Source organism: Ruditapes philippinarum, unplaced genomic scaffold (genome assembly GCF_026571515.1).
Source record: "Ruditapes philippinarum isolate M1 unplaced genomic scaffold, ASM2657151v2 ctg48_1_1_1_1, whole genome shotgun sequence".
NCBI lineage: Eukaryota > Metazoa > Mollusca > Bivalvia > Venerida > Veneridae > Ruditapes > Ruditapes philippinarum.
The window spans coordinates 314,374-336,967 of NW_026863368.1; the positions used below are offsets into that span (position 1 = coordinate 314,374).

The window sequence follows — 22,594 nt, forward strand, 5'->3', positions numbered from 1 at the left end:
AACCGAACCTGCAACATTTTCGACTTTGCCGTTTTGGACTTTCTTTGGGAATTCTCATTTTCTCTATTTCACGATGATAAATCAATATTTTATATATTTTATATTCCAAAAACAGATATATCGGTCTGGTAGGCAGAAAAATGTTTAGCAAAGGGGTTAATTTACATCGTCATAATCAAGTGTCGTTAACTACTTGAATATTACTTATACCATAGGGGGCGAAAAATACAACAGTTCAGTCTTTGACATGACATGTTTATTGCACAATTTTTTCAATCGTTAGTTATGTAACAACAACAAATAAAACAATAATAAATATGATAATAAATAATGATATACATATAAATTAACAAAATGATTCCCTATTTCTCATGAACACATTCTTTGCATTACAATTATAAGTTATTTTAGTGTTCCTTTTGAGGTGTCTTATTGTTTGGACATCGTCAACTTAAAACATTGTACATGTTTAACGAAACAAAGTTAGTTTTATCTAAACAACAGAGCAATACGTGGGAGTTTTAAATTTGTTATAAAACAATATTTACTTTGCTAAATACAATAAAGAAGTATTTGTCATAAATACGGTATGATACCCGATACAATAGAAATATTTACCTATGTTTGTTTATTGTAGCAGTGGACTTGTGCTTAACTTTGGAAGAACACTCTGACTTATTGAAATGTATCACTAACAACTTCGAACAAAGATCACATCACAAATAAAGTATCATTTCCATCTTAAATCACATACAATATATAAGACATTTTAATGACATAATTCATATTGCACGTTCACCTCAGATGTCATCATCCGCTCCAATTGTACCTTTTATGCATTAACCACATTCACACTTTTCCACTATCAAATCTTTATATTCACTAAACTGATATTTACCATCGTAATCATAATGCAAGATAGTAAAGGGACTCAATGCTGTTGCTACACAACAAGGTGATGGCACCTTGTTTGGGTGTTTCAAATGTAATAATGCCTTAATTCCAGCAAATGTATTGGCCGGTTTATGTCTGTAAGGACAATTACCCGCACAATAATACCCTCTGTATTCATGTGGTGCAATGACCCAGTCATCCCAACCAAGGTCAGCAAATGAAATTTTTATTGGGTAACGGCAACATTTTGTTTCGCCGTCATCCCGTCGACAATCACTTCGTCGCCGGGAACGTCTTTTTACCCGCTTCAGTATGTCTTTCTCCTGTGCGTAAATATCAACGCTTGGAGAAACGTCTGTGGAATTTGTTCCAAATGATATAGTTTCGTCGTGTTCAATCACAGTTTTGTCTATATCTACTACGTCGTTAATATCCTGTACATCCGATGCAAGTTCAATGCCAAGATTTTGAGACTGACTGTTTATCCAGCTTTGAACAGCTTTCCCAATCTCAAAATTTCCTACAGACGGTTGTTCAATATCCACCAGTTTTGAGTCGAGTAAAGTCCGTTTATAGTCACTCGAACCTTTTATTGAAAGAATTTGATAAACATTTACCCGTATCACTTTATCAACTGATAACTTATCTTTTAAGTTTTCAGGTCTCACATTTAAAAAATTAACTTTTAATTTAGCAGAGTGAACAAGAAGCTCCCTTGTGTGGTCGTCCTTTGGGTGACTAAGGTCTGACTTGAAGTAAAGTCTTATTACTTTCTCTGCAAGCCAATCTTTCTCTGATACAGCTTCTGGATACTCACCTGAAATATATATAATATAATCTTTAAATTTCCGTACCACAAAAATGCTATATTAGTTAACTTATATTTCTAATGTACGTTGTAGAAATATAAAGTTGATTAAAATAGTGTATTGAAAGGAGTAAAGAGGGTCAACAAAGAGCATTTTTTAATGTGTTAAATCTTGCGACGGTTCTAAAATACTGATATAACAATATAATAAATTAAACTGATCATCGCTTTTTATCTTATTTATTTATTTATTTATTTATTTATCTATTTATTTATCTATCTATGATAACTTTTGTACTTTATTATGGCACCGGGTTAAATAAATACTTTATTGATTAAACGATGATTTAAACCTCCTATAGCTTGTATCTTGATATCTAAGTACTTCACAAGTTGCTTTTTAAATTGGACGTTTAAATAAAATAGCTTCTATTTCAGTTATTATATTTTACATTATAACAAAAAAAAAGAGATAATTGAAAAATTGCAGGCTTTTTAGCGACCTTGGCTAGAGAATTGTTGTTAGTTAACAAAGCAAACAGATGTAAGGTATTTATCAAAGGTGTGGTAAATTGAACATCATCTTGTGTCTAAATAAACAAATTGCTATTTATGGCTCCAATATACTCTTAGTGCACTCTGAATGGAACGTTACAAGAGAGAAATATTTCTGGTATTCGGGATCAGCGTTTGATTATCACAATAAAACACTAAAGAAAGACTCATCTTTGCATTCCATTTTGTAGATAATATATCAGAGGAATTAAAGTTCGATTAAAGGACAAAAGAAGGTGATTTGAAGTTGACTTCGATCTTTAGATGTTTCAATTAATTATCGGATTTTATTTTTTATATTTTTCAACATTTACGTATCTGTTAAACTATAAGTGAGTAATTTAATGAATCACGTATCATAAAGTATTAATCTTTCATAGTTTTTGTCATATTAAAAGTTGTTTTATTTCCTTTTTGAGAAGTTTGCCGCTTAAATAATAATCAACAAACTTATTCTTGGCCATAAAATCTGCATGTTTGTTACGGTGACAGACGCTTACGACTTTGTGGAATTAAAAAGAATTCCGTCTAAACAATGTGAACATTTAGCACAAGACCAAAAAGATCATACATCAATATATGGTTTTCCATTAATCTTTTTTTTTTCTTTTTTGTATTTCAAGACAGTACTATTTAAAAAAAAATGAGAACGGGGTGATTATGAACCTATATTACCTGATACTTATTTTGTGATGTCCCTTACAATAAACATAAAATATTCTGTTGAACAATGTAATATGTATGTCAATGTGTGAGAAAGGAGAGAAAGGAAGTGTGAATGTATTTAACCCTAAAACTGCTGCAACCGAAATAAATTGGCATTTGCCACCAGTTAAGACACAGGCCTGACAGCCGTCAATGCCTTTTGACGAGGTGCAATACTGTCGGTAGCTTAATGTTTGTATTTTGAAAATGAAATTCCTTAAACTTCAAATGAACTGTTCTAAATTCAGAGCAGGGCAAATCCATTTCATAAATCCAGTAGGTTAAGGGTTAAGCCTGTGTAGTAAAGACCTTATTTTGATAATTTACATAATTTCAAAAGAAATTGTAAATCCGATACGAAAAATCTACATTTCATTGACATATAAAACTAAATTACTTAAATGGTTTATATTGGTACTAAATAAGTACTTATAAATCATAGAAGTGGCATCAGAATTAGCAAATAAGATATTAAATTATTGAAATATTATCTGAATAAAATAAGAGAGCCATAAAAGTATTTCGATTATAGCATGTTTTGTAAAATGAGACTTTTATCTACAGACGTCCATTTTTCTGAATTCCTACACGCTAATGTTGTCTGGGTGATGTGCAAAGCATAATGTTAAATGAGATCGGCAAAGAAGAAGCACATTCATGACAGAGAAAATATGATTTCTTTATGATTGGGCAGTTTATAACATGTAAGATATATGTCTTAAAATATCATATATAAGTATGTTTATTTAAGAATTCCTAAGGACGGCGCATGCGTGGAAAAACGCAAAACCTACTAAATTTTGTTTTTGAACGTTTTATTGTGTTTTCTTTTAAAATTTATATGATAACAGGCCCTCTTTTTATCAAACATCTTTCCAAATATGACCAGGGGAGTATGAAGAATGTGAATGTATAAATTTAAAATATTTACAATGTGATGTATATTCGCCACTTAAAGATTAACAAACTTTAATTAAAAATATTTTAGTTTATCAATGAACATTCTAGGAATTACTTTATGAATGAAAAGAGAAACTGATTTATTACTTTACATATAATCAGTATAAGTTTTTGCCAAGACTGAGCATTTTAGTACTATAACTAAAGGATGTTGAAACAGTATCAAGAAACTATATACTTACAACGTGGATATAGATATTTACATATTATGTTATGAGATGTCTTATAAATTTGATTAATGAATCATAAAGTGATGTTAGAACAATGAAAGATATATAAAGGATTAGAAAAATAGGGTTATTTTAATGAAACTATTTATGAAATGTCGAGTATTTTGTTTGATTTTCAACGTTTCTATTGTATAGCAAATCGTATATAAACTTGATACAAGCGGTGAAAACCCTAGTGAGCTAAGCCATTTAAAGTTGCTTAAAACACATTAAAGAAGGGTTAAGTGCTAAACCAACAATGCAAATAATGTGTCAGCAAGAAGAATGTTAATTTTATGACTAATTCTCTTGCCAGCATTATAGAACATAAAAGAGAGTTCAAATTAGATTAGGTTAACTTCATTTCTCTCAAATTTCATTTTTATTACAGAAGGTTCCGATTTACATATTTAGATTTTTTGTCATTCTGTGAGAACTTTTACATCAAGAAGGGTTTACTGCAATGAGATTCGTTTTAAACCAGCTTATGTCTTAATACTGGACATTTAAGACTATAATAAGCAGCTCATTGATTTGATATCACTACTGTTCACTGTCTCTCTCGACAACAAATCTGCCACAAACGTCGCGCGAAATATATTTTTAGACTTGTGCAGCCTTAACTACTATAAATAAACTCAAATGATCCTAATTATAGATTAAGTGTATCCATTAGATTTATTTTTAGACAGACATCTTTGCATTTGTCAGGAAATGACTTTGTTTAATGCATATAAAGAGGAAGACTATCATTAAATTCCTGGAAACAAAATGAACATTATGGTTATGGTTTTTTTTTTTTTTTCTAAAATATTATTAACATTTTCTGGACACGTGAATGGTTTGTAGAAAGGAGAAGAAAAAATGACGTGTAACCGTATAGTTATGTTAGATGTACACAACAAACCAGTTCAGTTGACATGTTTGGAAAAACAATTTTCGCAAAATATTACATTTATATACATTCGTATTTTGATTTCCCATTGCATTCTACTTGTAAACAGACATCATAGTTTTGACAACATATTATAACTCTATTTTTAGAAAACAAAACACATCACGTTTTTGCTTTTAAATATGTGATTTAAGATAACCATATGTGGCATGAGTTGTTTTTTTCGATTCAGAAACACAAACATATCAAAATATACGGTAAAGATTTCGAATCAATAATAGAAAAAAATTTTGACACGATCATAAATAATAAATATCTAAATAAATAAATAATAAACATAGATAATGTTTGATACTTTCTCTAAAGTAAAAATTCATTCTTCAGAATAACTTCTTAAAATATATATATATATATAAGATCATGAGATTGGAACAAATACATATATCAAACGCACCAGACCATATTTCTCAAGAATTGTCAGATTTTGATGTTCATTTGGCAACGGTTAATAGTCACAGAATCATTATCAAAACATGTATAAGTAGACAAATATATTGATCGGAACTGCCGCCTTTTTTTGTAAAGATTAATACCACCAAAAGAAAAGTTATCCTCACATTTACCTATTTCGTTCAGCACAAAGACAAAACATTGTCACTTTGTAGCATCGCTTTAAGCTATGATCTGTAAAATGCAAAAATACCTTAAATGGCATTGCAATTCAAGAAATAATGTTTTCAATGTTACATACATGAAGTTTCTCAAAAGCAGATTTAATAATACCGAGTCTGCGACTATAAACCATTTGCCTTTTTGTTCTCACTGCTTTATAAGATTCTGCCTTGATAGATTTTTTTCTCCCATGCAGCAATTTCATTCTACCCTGCTATTATAACAGTGCGACCTAAAAAAGCCATAAAGTTAAGCATTGTTTTTCATCATTTACTTCATTTATTATTATTGTAGAATTATTGCGTCTCGTGTAGCAACATTGTTTAACGATTTAAGTATACATTTACTAATGATAGAGAATATATTTAACCTCTCTTTTTTATCAAATCGATTTTCAATGAAGCACCAAACATGAAGGTCATGCTACGACGTTGTCATATGAAACGAATTTTGTTGAAACTTTAAATAAACATTTACATACGTGAGATAAACCATAGCTTACAGAAACAATTCTATTTGTCATATTTTTCATATCATTTTGAGATATGATAAATGATTTACACCTACAAAGCACAGTTTTAGCCTTGATATATAGCAACAAAAGTATCCAAACTAAACATCATAATTAAAAATACTTTTTATTTGTATTATTTTGCAATACAATATGTATTTGGTATTTGTTCATTCCCTCTTATGTCCAAGCTACTGTACATCGTGCTAACAAGCTGAAATATTGAATTTAATAACCTACTTAAAGTTATTTACTACAACAATTAATCATAATTTCACTCTTTAAATGGAAAGTTTAAGCTCTAAGATTGGTTCTATCAACCAAACATTCGCTTCACTTCTAACACATTTCTCACTTTAGAACATTCCGATTCAATGCCTTTCGTGCGAAGTATATTTTAATATCGGTAGATACGTCAAAATAAATAAATAAATTGTCTATTTTACATAAACTAAGTTAAACGTACTTTATGCCCCTGTATCGACTGTTTAGTTATCATTAAAATGCTTGAGAAGCAATGTTAAAGAGGGTAATGTTTTTATTACATTTAAATCATGTGTGTAAACAAATATTTTCAAATGTTATTGCTTTTTCTAGCATAAAAGTTTGAATATTTTATATTAGTTATTATGTTATATGCTTTCTTTTAGAAACAGACTAAAGAAAATTGCATTTGTGTTATATTGCTGTTTAAACCTTATGATAGATAAATTTGATTGTTAATACGATGTTAATATAGACATTTTTGAGAAAAATATTTTAAAGTGTTTGTGTATATTTACATTGTCTCCCATGAACGGGCTCAATCAAACGGAGTCTGCAATTTTCATGTAGTTGTGTTATTTCACCCCCGTTTCCAGATGTTTACACGTATGCATTTTTCAACAATTTGTTCGCAAATGATATAACTTAATTTATTGATGGATTTATATTAAGTTAGTTTCGATTTAAGTCAATATCTATGTTTATATATCTATTTTTGTATTGTAGAAATAAATTTATCTAGATGAACTATTTAAACTTATGACTAATTTGAAAAGTATGCAGTTGTATGATGATGAAATATGTAGCTTATCAATTTTTATAATTATTATCAGAACATTCACATGAACGGGTTCACATGAATTTCATATATATTATATTTGTGTTGTAGTATTATGTTTACAAATTGCATGTACAATATATATAGTATACATTTTTGACCTGTTATTAAATGCTTACTTTATATTTGAATATCAATATCATTAACACTATTATTATTGTTGTTGTTAGTGGTGGTTGTGGTGTTTTTATGGTGTTATTATTATTATTATTATTATTATTATTATTATTATTATTATTATAATTATTGTTATTATTATCGGTTGCAGGCAGGTTGAGATTTGAATGACTCTATGTATCCTAAAACACTTAAAATGCTAGTTAAACACAATACCTTTTAACAGATGTGCGCATTAACATATAAAAGTACATATTACGGACAGTCTAACTTATACAGTAACGATGATATCTAAGAGTATGTTGATACAAAAATATGTTAATTGCTGATTATAGCGAAAAAGTTGGCTATATGAATATATCAAACTTATATTGATAATATATCGTTATTTTGCAGTGATACATACATGTTTTATATTTATGGATAAGGAGCATGCTACCTTTACAACATTTAAAGAAGATATCATTTATAACAGTACTAGATTCTATTATTTTGGCAGTTTGGAAGTTACTTTAAATTAAAACATCGAAAACAGTAAAGATGAAAACATTTTTCTAGAATTGCCAATATTTTCAAGAATATGTTTCATCAATTCTATAGGAAAATCATCAATGCAATCGAGAGATCAATAATATCGTTACAATTATCTAGAAATCAAGAATCCTTGCAATAAGCCGTTTGATATTAAAAATGTAACGACATCTAAAATCTTCCTTGGTTCCACCAGGAGGACGCAGATGTTTCGTCTGCAAGACAGTGGTATTAAATGACGGAACACAACCTGTGGTTCACGAATGTCACATTCCTCCAACTAAAATGTCTCCGGTTGCCAATATTCAAGAAATTTTATCTTAGAAATTCTACCATTAATAATTTTCTCTCTTATAAGGAGCACCATAAAACATTTAACAAAATATTGAATGTTACAAACGATATATATACTTTATATTGTGTTTAATTAAGTAAAGTTCACGGATTACATGTCTCATATAAAATCAAATATATATTAACGTACAAATGTAGTTTAATGCATTCTTTTAAATGGGGACCAATAACGCTTTTCATGAAATGGCACTAAAGGGTCACATAGAGGGTGTCGCGATCATTGCCGTAAAAATACAACTTCGAATGTTGGAAATTTCATAAACGTTCTGTTTATTGTAACAATTTATTACTTAATGTGTGTGTGACGTAGTGTAGCTTGCATTGGTCAACTGTCCAATGTATTACGTTAACAGGCCCTGCAACAATTTTTGCCAGTTGTAGCGACCTTTACCTTCACTTGAACTTTTTAATAAGGTTGTAACAATTGATATCATTATGGTTAAATAATATAGAGAACGAATATAAAGAAAATGTAAAACTCTCAATGTTATAGAAAATTGCTATGTTAAATAACTACACTAGATTACAATATTGAATGATTCTGGTGACATTACTGTAACTTTTTATAACGAAGTAAACCACCATAAAGTCAGGAATGTACACTAAAATCTTATTGTTATAAACATATTTTGAACACTTAACACTTCATTTACACTAAAACTGTATGACTTACAATCCAAGGACGAATTTCACGGTTAAAGAAAAACAAACTGTATTTTCATCTTAACATTTAGGCTAGATTTAAATCTAGAATCAAGAAAAGGAAAGAAATTTAATTATCCTCGAACATAAGTTATGTTAAATTATGTGCAACGAGTTCACTTTACCGTAACATTAAAACGAGTGTGTTTTACTTTTAATAGAAATAAATGCAAACTCACTCACAATGACTTTAAAAAAAGATTATAAACCCAACCATTCGAGACGGATCGTTCGCGTGCCAAGTTATTAAAGATACGTAGGTGGGTAATAAATGGGTAATTCATCGCCCAGTTCGCTTTGATATGGATTTTTGAATCTTTTATGTGCAAACAGAGTTGATTTGCATTTAACATACTTGAACAAACATTTTTGGAGTAGTTGATGTATGCACATTCTACACCGTCTAAATCAGTATAAATGAATTAAAGTAACTCTGACTGCAAGAAAGTTTGCATAATAAGAGTTAAATTTCATAAGTTAAGATTCTTGTGTGTGTTTTTATAATCATGGAACATAAGCCTTGTATTATTTTTAAACTGTTGACAAAAGAAACAAGAGTCAGTTTTGCCTTTTGTTTAGTTTTCTTAAAAGTTCTGTTTTCACTAACGTTTGCATTACAACTTTTTTAAATGCTTTCAAGGAAGCGTAAATAAACAACACGTTTCAGATGTAACAATTATGTGTATCAAAGAGCATCGATTTACGCATTAGCAGATTTCATCACATTCGCAACTGACCCGAATGACATACTGCATAGTCAGGTATACTCAAGGGCGGTATCTTGACACCTCTATTGTTATTGCTATTTATAACGGAGTCTTATGCGAAAGCTATATGGGTGCAAAAATGTATCTTTTTTCTTATTTGATTTTCAAAATGATAAAATTACACATAAAAACGTTTTCTTCTGTAAACGGAATGTTAAGGAATGCAACATAAGTTAAGAAACTGATTCAGAGTACGATAAGAGCAATATGATAACGTGCAATTTATATGGTTTTGAAGATCAAAGAATGAAATACAATTTCATTACCTAATCGCAAACAATGCATTTAACGCATGTTTACGGTGTCTTTTAATGAGTATGTAAAGTGATTTCTTTTTAACTAGAACGATATGACAAAAAATCAACCTTTATTTGTACTTCGTAATAAATCACACAAAAAACGCCCATATAAATGCTCGATAAACCTAATATTAAATAAACAAATCCGAATTTAAAAGGAATGTGTGAAATTAGAAATTTATTTTTAATCATTTCAGTTTACTTTTGGTTCAAAAATAGATAAATAAGTTGATGTGTTAGTGTGCCTATATTGCCTATATTGACTTTGCCTTGAATATAACAATAATAACATTTGTATATGAAAATCCTTGAGGTTTTTGTCATTGATAATTACTATAGTGTATGCAAATAATGTGATTCATTCTTTTAAAAGAAAATTATACATCACAAAATGGTTCGCCTTGTTTTATGTCCAATGAGTTACTTTTTCAAAAATTGTAACGGGACAGCAAAGATGTTTTTGAGAAATGAAAATAATAACATTTTAATGGGGGGCATTAAACGTTTTGACAGCACGTCGAATTTCAATTTTAAGTATATATACAAAATTACAGTAGTTGAAAAATTATACACTCATCTTACAAACCCACTGAAACACCTTACTCAGAAGATTTTCAGTATAATAGTAAGGAAGAAACTAGGTCGCACAATTCTTCAAGCACTGAAAGGAAACTGCAAAGTTCTGGTTTATTACATTAACACATCATTTATAACATACAAAAATGCAACTTTCTGTTTGCGAGAAAAGGGAGAATGTTCATACTCCTTTTGAAAGGTAATCAGTGATTTTCCCATGAAAATGTGTTACAGTTCAGATGTTTTGTTTATTTTAACATTGTAGTTATTTTTATGTTTAAATGTTCTGCTAATTGGCGGAAGATAAAATTAATATTTAGTGACGTTAGCTGGTTTTTTATATATTAAAATATTGTGAAAGAAAATAAAATGAATCAAAATGAGCTGTTTTGAATTTAAGTAATATCTTAATAATACAATAAGTTAGATACTTTTTAAAGTAGCATGTCTTCGATCAAGGAATAGAATCGATAAAAGATGAATTATGGTATCTATGAAATATCTCAATTGTGATATACATATTTTAGTATTTGTTATACTTGTCAACATATGAGCCGTGTCACGACAAAACCAACATAATGCGTTTGCGACCAGCATGGATCCAGACCAGCCTGCGCATCCGCGCAGTCTGATCAGGATCCATGCTGTTCGCTATCAGTTTCTCAACTTGTTATAGGGTTTGTAAGCGAACAGCATGGATCCTGATCAGACTGCGCGGATGCGCAGGCTGGTCTGGAGCCATGCTGGTCGCAAACGCATTATGTTGGTTTTGTCGTGACACGGCTCATATTTATTTATCTAGCTATTGATTTTTGTACAGTTATGGGTCATTATCGGGATATTTTTCTTCATCCCAAATATCCTAGATTATAACATCAGCAATTAAAATTTCATCTTTAATACATACTGACATTGCATGCAAAAACGGTCTTTTGACTATGATGTTATTATTGATCATTGTTATTAATAGGACAAGAAAAATGAACTCGTTGTTAAACTTTGTTATTTATGTTATAAACTATGGCATTTACTTATGTTATTCTCAAATTTAGACAAGTAGATTGAAGGCGCGGCATTTTCGAAACACTCTTTTCAATTGGCTATATTTATTTCTTGTCGGTACAAACCATCCTAATTGCGCTCTAAACATATCCATTGTTACTCAATAGCAAAAAATGATTTCATTCCCATAACATAGTTTTCATTTAACAAATTGATTAATAAATTAAACAAGATCATCTGACTTTTATGGTAAAAGCCTTACTATCTATTAGCATCTTTTTATGTTCATAACTTCTTATGTATAAAATGGTTAACGTGTTGGTTCAGCTTTTTTATATAATAATAATCAGATTTCATTATACTTCTAACAAAAGTAACAAGCCAAGCAGGGACAGCTGACATTTGTGAGGAATCCCATCCTTTGAGATGTAGTGCACAAATATACTATTGACAATCCTTTATAAAACAGTGAATGTCGCCCAGGTACAGTATAGTACAAGCCTATATTATAGAGATAGATGTTACACTGTATTATTTGCCATCTAAATGCAAATATAGATAGTCTGGTATACCTACAACTACTCAAAATATAAAAAATGTATCTCGTTGTCACTTGAATGTTTAATGATTTCGTATTTTTGCCTTTCATACATTAAATCATTGTTTATTTTAAATGAACAGTACCATTATCGATTGAAACCCCATTTGTTTACCATACCTTCATTTTCTAACTTTCTAATGAAATATGCGTTAACTATCGTAATGCATGTGAAAATAAGGTTTTTTCGCATGATTTCACGGGAGGGTTTTTTTTTTTGTTATTTTAGATTGTAGTTTTAGTGTGTGTTTTCTATAGTAAAAAATGAAAATACAGCATCAGTTATCAGCCATTGGTCGATTATTTCCTTTGTTAAGCTGGCAAGACACTAACTAGTTAACAGATTTATTTGTTCTAAATGATTATAATATATTAACTTCGCACGGTAATGGCAAGTGCCCAACATTAAGTGCATTGTGATTAACCAAGTTCAATAATGTTGTCTTCTCATGTATTGTGTTCATCTCATTGGAGAAACTCAAAGCTTTACCCTAAAATTTTATCACAACAATGGCATGCTTTGAATTTAGTGATGTTCAATATTAATATGATGGATATAGTGATACAAAAATTGCTACAACTATGCAACAAGTAGTGTACTTTACAGATAAGTTGGTACTCAAAGCCAATGTTACTTGCTGATCACTTTCATAACTTTAAGTTAAAGGTAGCATCATTGAAATAAAGGTTCTTAAACACGGAATTGCAACGTAAATTATGACTCTGTGAAGCTGAGCAAATTTAAGACGCATATGCTTGTTTTCTATTTTTATGACGATGAAGATATGTATCATAACAGTGCAAAGAGTTTGTCAAATCCAGATGGTTTAAATATCAAGAAATTATATTTACCAGGAGCATAAAAATTTAATCGAATGCTTATCTACATGTAGTTCCGAGGAAGAAAGAAATGTGGTAAATGTTTAATAACAACATGGTTTACGAAAAATGAACTTTCAATTTTAAATACAGCTACGTGTGAAAGAAAACAATTCATTTGAAAAATCTGTTAAAAAATATTCAATCCAAGCAAAATTCGTTCTTAATATATAGCCATTCTTAAAAGTTACATATGACATCTAACGAATGATAAATGTATAATGTGTAAGATCCTCATCTAATTCTTAATACGCTTTAAAATATTTATCATTTATTACTTTATTCTATTGGTAGAAATGACGTAATCTAAACAACCTGGTGTTTTAAATTCTAGACATTTGTTCTCCGATTTAATTGTTTAATGCTTTCTCTACATAATAAACCCGAGATCCATCAACATGATTGTCCGAGACACATCAACACGATTGTCCGAGACCCATCAACATGATCTATTCGAGACCCATCAACATAATGTACCCAATACCCATCAACATGATATTTCAGTGGCTCATCAACATGATATACCCGAAAGTTATCACGATGTATACCCATTGCCAATCAAGTTGATATACCAGACCAATCGTCAAGAAATACCCGTGACCCAACATGATTTACCCATAAAATACCCATGGCCCATCAACATGATTTACCTGTAGCCTATTAGCATATAATACCCGTGGCCCATCAACATGATATATCCTTGACCCATCAACTTTACATACTGTCACTATGGTGAATAAATTTAGCCAAGTGAGCAGCTTTTGAGCAATGCTAATGATGCATTGTATACCATCTTCCGTAAACAGACGCATGACTTCGAAAAGTACGCCTTTAATTATACAACAATAGCTCAAAGAAAATATTTGGATTCTCACCAAACGAGCTCGGTGGCATTATCAACTGGTATCACATTGCATATCATTTAATCGTATGTTAAACAGGTAGCTAAACATGTGCCGTGTCGTGCACCATTTGCAAAGATCATCTAATATCAACATCAGAAAACCCATTACTTAGATATGTTGATAGGTTTTTGTTTCATTTTGATGTGATTAATTCAATTTGTTTAAGTCTTATCTTGCGCTATCAGATGATCGCGTGTCTGAGGCCTTACCGTTGTTAATCTCATGTCTACCAGGAGCATGTATTAAATGATAAAGCGTCTAGAAGAGTGAGACGTGGATTTTTGTGAAATGAGAACTTTCAACGAAAATTAAAATTCTTTATTTTAGTCGTCACTGAATTATGTACGTTATGTTGTATCTTATAAACACGCGTTGGCTTAAGATATCAATATCATCATAAACATTCAGCAATAACTCTATACTCTTTTTAATTAATACAATAAAAAAGTAAATTTAATACTTAGTATGTGTAGAAAAAGAATATCCTACAAAATGAATTAAAAACAATGTACTTGCTCTTAAGACACATGACGGCCGTGCCGTTAGTTGTACGTCATATACCGTTTAAACATTTTGTTTTTATCTTTTTGAAAATAAACAACAGCCTGATAAAGACCAGTGTATCAATTAACATCTTTAAAATAACCGTGTGGTTATTGTATAACTAAGCGATTGTTCGTGAAAGTTATTCCCTTTAAGTATAGTTGACTTTCAATTGAAATCACACTGAGGTGTCAAATCTGAGGAACTAATCTTTTTGCATTGACAAAAAATTTCAAGCATAAAATAATTATAACTCTTTTATAGAAAAACTGTATACTTAAGACTAAAATTAGCAAAATTCTTTCACTTTTGATAATTTGTAATATACAATGGTTTGGGAGACCTATTAGAAACTTGTACAAAAGGCGCAGTACTGGAGGTCTACTCGAGGCTAAATTTACCCGTAATACTTAAACTTGAATTTGCGTAGATGTAAGAATATGATTATTTCTTTAGGTTAATTGTTCATGCCCATCTATAAAGATATCATCTTACAAATGTTTAAATTATTTTATTACTACATTCAATAAAATATATTATCTTCATTCAATGAAATATATCATCTTAGATGATAAAATGTATTTGGAGGCAGGTAAGACAGTTCATTGTACTTGCTTTCATTACAATTTGTTTCAGAAAGGTAGAATCGGATTCCATAAAATATACTGTATTATCTTTATGGCAATGTAATGATTATATCAACAGAGCATTTTGTTAATATCTATCTTAGATATAATCAATTAATATTCAACGTTTAATTATATTTCAAAAGTGTTATTTTACTCCGACCGAAACACACATTTTTCTCTATAATTATCGATTTTACCGTCATTAATTGCATTTGTTCAGTAGATTTTTTTTTTAAGTATCTCATGACGAAGACGCCAAAAATCAAAAAAGATATTTAATGTCCTACGACAAATAGTTTTCATATTTAAGAGCTTACCGCCTATCGTGGTCATAAACAGACTAGGGGGGGAAACAGGAAATGTGTATACTTTTACGAAAATGCCCTTTACCATAAATTACAATGATTCAGCAAAACCTAACAGAGTGACTTAATCGCAGATAATACCTTGCTTGTCTGTAAGAATTTTCATGATAATGTGATTAAAAAATCATGACAATCTATTAACATGATTACAAAGTAGCATCACTTTTCTAAACTATCAATCTAGGACTTAATTCAAGTAAAAATGATATTCAATATGCCAAGTTATATTCATGGTTACGATAAATCAGCTCAAAATGGTTCAATTAAACGCGAAAATAATTAATAGATCTGAGATATACATGCCTTAAGCTCTATGAAATTACTCATGAATTTTGTTCAAAGCATTTGATATGAAATTTATTGCTATAAATTGTTATAAATATCTTCTTCTCTTCACCATGAAATCATTCGTAAAATCATTCTGAGCTCGTTTCCCAGAAAAAAAACTAAGTTACGTGACAGAGCGTTCGTTTTAAACAGAGTATGTAGTAAACGCTAAAAAATACAAAGAAATTCCGTTGTAGAAGAATTAAACCAAAAAAATCCCTGACTATGCCAAAATGATTACTTGAAACTGTTACACTTAGTTGCTGTAAAGAAGATGTTTATTGGCTTAACCTACAGAGAATTAGATCAAAGAAAACAAAAAACATTTATATTTATGCATTTTAACTTATGTGTCTCCTTCTTTCGTATATTTCAGTATAATATTACATAGTGTCAACATTTTTTTTGTCATAAGAGTTTTCTGGCTAATAAAATGATTTAATGTTTTCTCCCAAGCACTCAACATTTATTATTTTAAAGTCTTCAATTTATACAATGGGTCAAAGTTCCTATATATACTCAATAATCAAAATAACAATCAAATATAAACAATAAGAGACAAAGTAAAATGAGCTGTAATTACTTCCATGCATGATGTCTTTGTCACTTTTAATGTTAAATGCCTTCCAACTGACACCTTGACAGCTTTAAAAGAGTTCATGCGTTATGTGCCCTTTCCTCCCAAAATGACACTTAATCTCGGTGATGCTTTTTATACAGAGCAAATGATTCATTATAAAAAGTATACCTCAAACGAAGTTAAATACAGCGGAGTACGGTGTACATGAACGTTCATTCTGATTGTCAGATGAAATAAAATGACATTTCTGGCTTTATAACAAAAATCTACTGTATCTTCAGCACTAGTATCAGTTCACTTTTCACGTGTTGGACTTCTTTTATGGACGTGTACAGCTATCATTGTTAGAACTTTTCATTTTTTTCAATTTTTGGGATATGAATATGAAAAAATAAAGTCAGTAAGCCTAGTCAGACTAGACGGTAGGGCAGGCTTGCCTGCCATTAAACCGATGACAAATTATAATCACTTTTGATCATCTCAACAGAAAACCTAGCAGGGTATTGGTAAACTGGAAAAGGTCTTCAAAGATTTTATGCAAACATCTTTGCTGTTTACCAAAGTTTTCTTTCTAAGAACAAGTTTTCACTTTTGATAATAACAATAGAAAACCCAGCAGGGTAAAGGTAAACTTGAAAAGGTTTTCGAAGATATTGTGAAAAGAACTTATTGTTTAACAACAGTTGTCTTTGTAAGTACAGGTTTTCACATTTACCTTTTATCTTTGTGAAAATAAAATAAGACAAAATATTGACATAATGTTCTAGGCATTTCATTCATAAATGTTACAAACCTATCCTATGCCAAATCATTGTTTCCACATTCATACGGTTATCTAGAACTGCTGATTTATTCGTAATGAAATAGTGTATATATCAGCACAAAGGAATTTATCGTAAAAAGGATATAATACTCACATTAATATCAATCTAGGAATAAAGTTAATTTCTTTATTAAATCGTATTGCTATGTTTATTGCATTTCGATCCCCGCAGATATCACATTTAACAGCTGCTTACAATATTTCATTATGAACAATGCCTGTGGTCGTACAATAAGCCAGTTATCGATTACGTTTTGAAATCATACCTATTTTTCATATCAAATTTGGCATTAACAATATGAACATTAAGAAAACATAACGATGCGTATGTGAGAAGTAGCTATATTGAAATTAAGATCCCTTCGTTACAACGGTAACGGTTATTTTGAGCAATTGTTTAAAATAATTGATTTTAGAGAGAAAATAAAACAGGGGTTGACAGAAGCAACATTAACACAAAATAGTATTAATATTGTCATTATCAGATCTGTATGTGTGATTTGATTTATAAAAGTCAAGTTGGCTATTTATAGAACTGAGATTACAATAAAACAATCTTGTCTTACATCAAGGCCACATTTGGTGAGTTAAAGTAGGTTTTTCATGTTTTTTGGCTATATTTATCATTAATAAAACCCTTGTAACAAATATCTTTAAAAAGTTAACAGCGAAGGAAATAAATCATTTTTTCGACGTAGAATCACCTATACCAAACGTATACGAGCGATGCAGCACAATAAATTACTAATTAAGCTAACATAATAATGGACTGAAATCATGTTAATCCTATTTGAGGGACGTGTATTTGTGACAATATACGTTAAATTAATTGAAATGTACAGTAGTTTTGAAGTGCAACAATAAGAACAGATTCTCGTATAGACTTGTATAATAACCATCAAAGAAGCTAATTTAAGAAATGACAAGTAAAACTTAAACATAAATATAAGACAAATTAATTGAAAAAAAAAATATCACAGACGAAAAAAAAAGTTTTATTTATGTCAAAAACACATTATAGGTATACTCCAATCTTTAATATAAACTGTATTAAACTTATTTTAAAAGTCACGATGATTAGAAAAACTCGTAAAATGTTGACATTAATCATTCAAATTGCGAATTCATGCAATAATGAGAGAAATACAATTATCTTTATATTGTAAACTTCTAAAAACATAATGTAGACAGTGTAAATATTTAAAAAATATAAGATATCTTGAGACGTAATTGAAGGATCGCTAATTCAAAAACCACCACCTGTATGTAAATTTATTGAACGTATGAATGGAATTATCAAGCACAAGAAAGTAAGCCCTTCAACTTTGTTTACACATTTCACACAAATGAACTAACCATGCATTTCAGAAGCCAGATTGTAACTATTGTTACTTTTGTAATATCGACAACAAACCGCAAAAATAACATAGCGTGGTGCAGAATCTCACAAAAAGTTTTATAAGATGTGAACCATATTTCCGACAAATTTGTCGGAATGTTGTTGCTGAAGGCGTTCTGAATTACATATGCCACACGACCTAATGGTTTAAATAGTGGAGACAGCTAGCTGTTTTTTAGGGTTTCTTTTTCCCCCTTTCTTTACTATAAAATTTTGTCGGTCCCTGTGATGATTTACAAAACATTAAGCAAAGGTATTTAATTTAAAGTGATAGCTTCCATATGAAAACAAACCAGTTATTGATAATTCACACAATGCTTTGATGAACAGGGAACAAAACCTACATTGACACTTGTCAGACCGCCATCATATGATAGCTTTAACTAATTAGATGATGGAACGATGCAAATTGTGGTTTAAAAAAAATTGATGCAAATATGTTAAACAAAAATTGTTTGAATGCGTTTAATGTGAACATTTGGATGAAAATGTGAAACATGTGTAGATATAGGCAACATATATGTTTATCAAACCGCCAATGATAAGAAAACTTTTTATTCTGGGAACTTGTAGCATGCATAATGAATTAATTTCATGTATAGCTGTGGTATTTTATATAATTAAAGCGGTCTGCTCATAGCACATAAAGTAATTTGTCTTTTCTCTCATTTACATGTAAAACATTCCTTAAAGTTTTCAGTTATCAGTACATACTTAGCTGATATGTTTTTGAAAGGTATATTCCAACTAAGTGGCTTTAAGAACAACGTTATGTGGTAATTCTAAGTTGTTTTACTTTAAAGGTGACATGACTTTCGAATAAAAAGAGCACTTCTTTTGTGCTTTAAATTAATATGCGTCAAAATAAGTAGACATCATAGCACAAAGCAGTATAATAATTTTTCCCAAATTGCTATTTTACTATTGGATAGTTTTATCAGTAACGCTACGTCTGACGTAGGCCATGTTTAATTAACGCGTGTGACGCGATTTTTAATGATCTAATTAATTGCGTGGGACATTTCTTAAGTACGTGACGTATAATGATTTCTTATGAAATATGAACGTTATGTTCAAGTAGCATACATGATATATGTGCTATTATTAAAAAGTATACGTGGGAGTTAACTTTTCAACGTTCAAATGCGTAATGGGCATATTTCATCGGTCAAGTTGATTAACACAATTTATTTTGAGGTTATTTTGCAATATACTTTACATAAAGATTAACAGTGCATATAATTTTAGCATTGCCTTTTTTTTTAAGTTTAAAAACCACAATTATTTTTAGAATAAGAAAAGAGATGTGAAGCACTTTTGAAAGAAACCACTTCGGAGTGGAGTATTCTTTGATTTTTCTTTGACTTAACACATTATTCCATTATGAGGTACATATAAAGCACAACTGATGTAACTTCTATCTTCTTGCATGTACTCCAGGCTATATAAGAAACACGTCTACTTCTAACTTTCTTTTGAGCGAAACATTAAACAACTGATGTGGTTAAGGGGTTGGGGCAGTCGTAAATTAAACCTATATATTTATACGTTTAAAGCTCTAGAAATGAAAGTAATTCTTAACTATAAAAATTATCTGTTTTTTTATTTTATTGGATTTATTAAAACAAACAGTTCACTCATGAAGTGGAAGAGTTGTTAGCTTTAGAAAAAATGCTTTGTGTCTTACATTACTGGCACTGTACACGAAGTTGCAATGGTTTTTTATCATATATAAGTATTTTGTTGATTAAATATCTTACATGCATCTAAGCATTCAAGCAAAGTTTATAATTGTAATTAGACATTCTGAAGGCAGTCTGTAGTTCCTTTATAAAGACAGAAGTTGGCTTACAGCCATTACTTATCATAAAAACTTCACACAATTGTTCGATTTCAATTATCAACATTAAGTTTTAAGTTGCATTACTTTTTCAATTTCAGGGAATTAACATACCTTATATTTCTAATGACTCTTAAAAGTAGTTAAAGTTAATTAATGCATTGAATAAGTCAAGGTAAAGTATAATTTACATTATAAAAGAAATAAAAGTTGCCCGAAGCGGAACCACAACGATGAGAAGAAACATTACCATTATATCAAGCAATTATTATAAAGTTATACATTATTATGATGATATACAATACGGTTTAAACACACATTACAGACATGCAACCCACACTACCTATTTATCTACCTTTATATTCCAACGAGTAGTAAGTCTTTGAGAGAACTCTCGAGTCATCATCGTCTTCATCCCCGTGTTCTTTTTTATATAACGCTTCTTTCTCTTCCATATATTTCCTGTACTGTTTAATCATTTTTCTTTTCTCTTCAATACTGTGTGTGACATTTGACACGTCCGGCGGTCGCTCGTACCCTAGCCGGCTTAATATGTCCATCTTAAAAGTTTCAATTTTATCCTTTAAAAGTTCAGAGACTTCTTTGTCTTCATCACTTGCAGGCATTGTGGAGACGATCTCCCAATTATCACAAATTACTAAAAGTATAACAACGCACTGTGCTAATGTTTTCAAACTATGTTCTTTTCTCATATCTTGCTATATAAATAAATATTTCACAGTTAAATAGTTTAACAGTATTCAGATCTGGTATAGATAGAACGATATGATGACTTGAATTAACATCAGGCATATTTATACAATTAATCCACTGTGTAACAACGCATATATGTCCAGAATAAACCCATCCGTTAAAGCACCGAATTATAACAGTAAAAGGCTGGTTTTAAAGAGGTGTGTCCTTAACCTTGATGTAATTATTGGACAAAGATTCTTGATACAGAGTGAACTTAGCGAACAACTTATGAACATGTCTTAACTACTAGTATTTCGAACGTTTGCTCATCGCCTTTCTGAAATCCTAGATGTATCTATCTTTTATGCTCCTCCCACCTGTCAATAAATTTGATATCGAAATTTCATTGGCGATACAATGCGTTACGTCACTTCATTGATAAAAAAAATCCGCGCTGTCCCTATGCATTTCCACAAGTGTATCTTTCTCCGATAACAGATAAATTCCAACACTTGCCTCTCCGCGTTTAAACAGTTCATTTATACTCTCGTTTAAACCAGCTTCTTCAAAAAGTCATTACAAAATCGAAGGTTATATATTCACTTTTTTAAAAAAAAACATACATTTAACTCATTTACCTAAACGCTAGTGCGGTTATAACGAAATAGCGTATGTTTAAATTTTGTCTAATATGTACGTATTTATTTACAATTGATTTCGACCTATCATGCTATTTTTGGCTGCAGGTGAATCGGTAAATGTGATAAAACGAAAAGCGTTTTCTTCAATGACTGTAAATATTTTGACTTTGATATATCAGTGACTACCGTTTTTGTGTATCAAACAGGCCAGGTATTTCATTTATCTTCTGTAAACGTTAAATTATAAAATTACACCTATCATGTCCCGTCAATGAAACGAATTAAACCGTTATCGGCAAAAATACCCTTAACAAACACGGGTTTAAATCTAATTCTTATTGATAGTTGGAGTTATTAATTTGATGGTAAATAAAAAAAATTCATTACATTTTGAACGGGCTAAAGTTTGAGAAGCAGTTTTTGCTTATTCACGGTGTTTTGAGATAGACATAGAAAAATATTTGTTAAACTGACACAAGTTATTTTGAAGATATGATGATGCAAGGGATTTTATTTGTCCCCAATAGCAACAAGTAATCTAATAGACTCCAAATATACAAATGGTTTAAGTGGTTTAAAATAGACACGCCCATATTATCCTTCAGTATTTTATTGATACGTGTTGTCGTATAGTATAAAACAGGGTGAAGTTATATGTGTATTTGTATGAAAATAATTATTTAAGGTATGCGTGAATATGAGTCCTTATG

The 22,594-nt window shown here is 30.2% G+C and overlaps 1 protein-coding gene across 1 annotated transcript; it reads right to left on the reverse strand.

The window, feature by feature from the left end:
- Positions 1–241: 241 nt before the first annotated feature.
- LOC132721935 (bone morphogenetic protein 2-like) lies at positions 242–22,033 on the reverse strand. Its single transcript, XM_060706319.1, has 2 exons — positions 20,903–22,033; positions 242–1,711 (listed from the first exon to the last, which is right to left on the reverse strand). Exons 1-2 carry the CDS (start codon positions 21,258–21,260, stop codon positions 840–842), a joined length of 1,230 nt encoding a protein of 409 aa, XP_060562302.1. The 5' UTR covers positions 21,261–22,033; the 3' UTR covers positions 242–839.
- Positions 22,034–22,594: the final 561 nt, after the last annotated feature.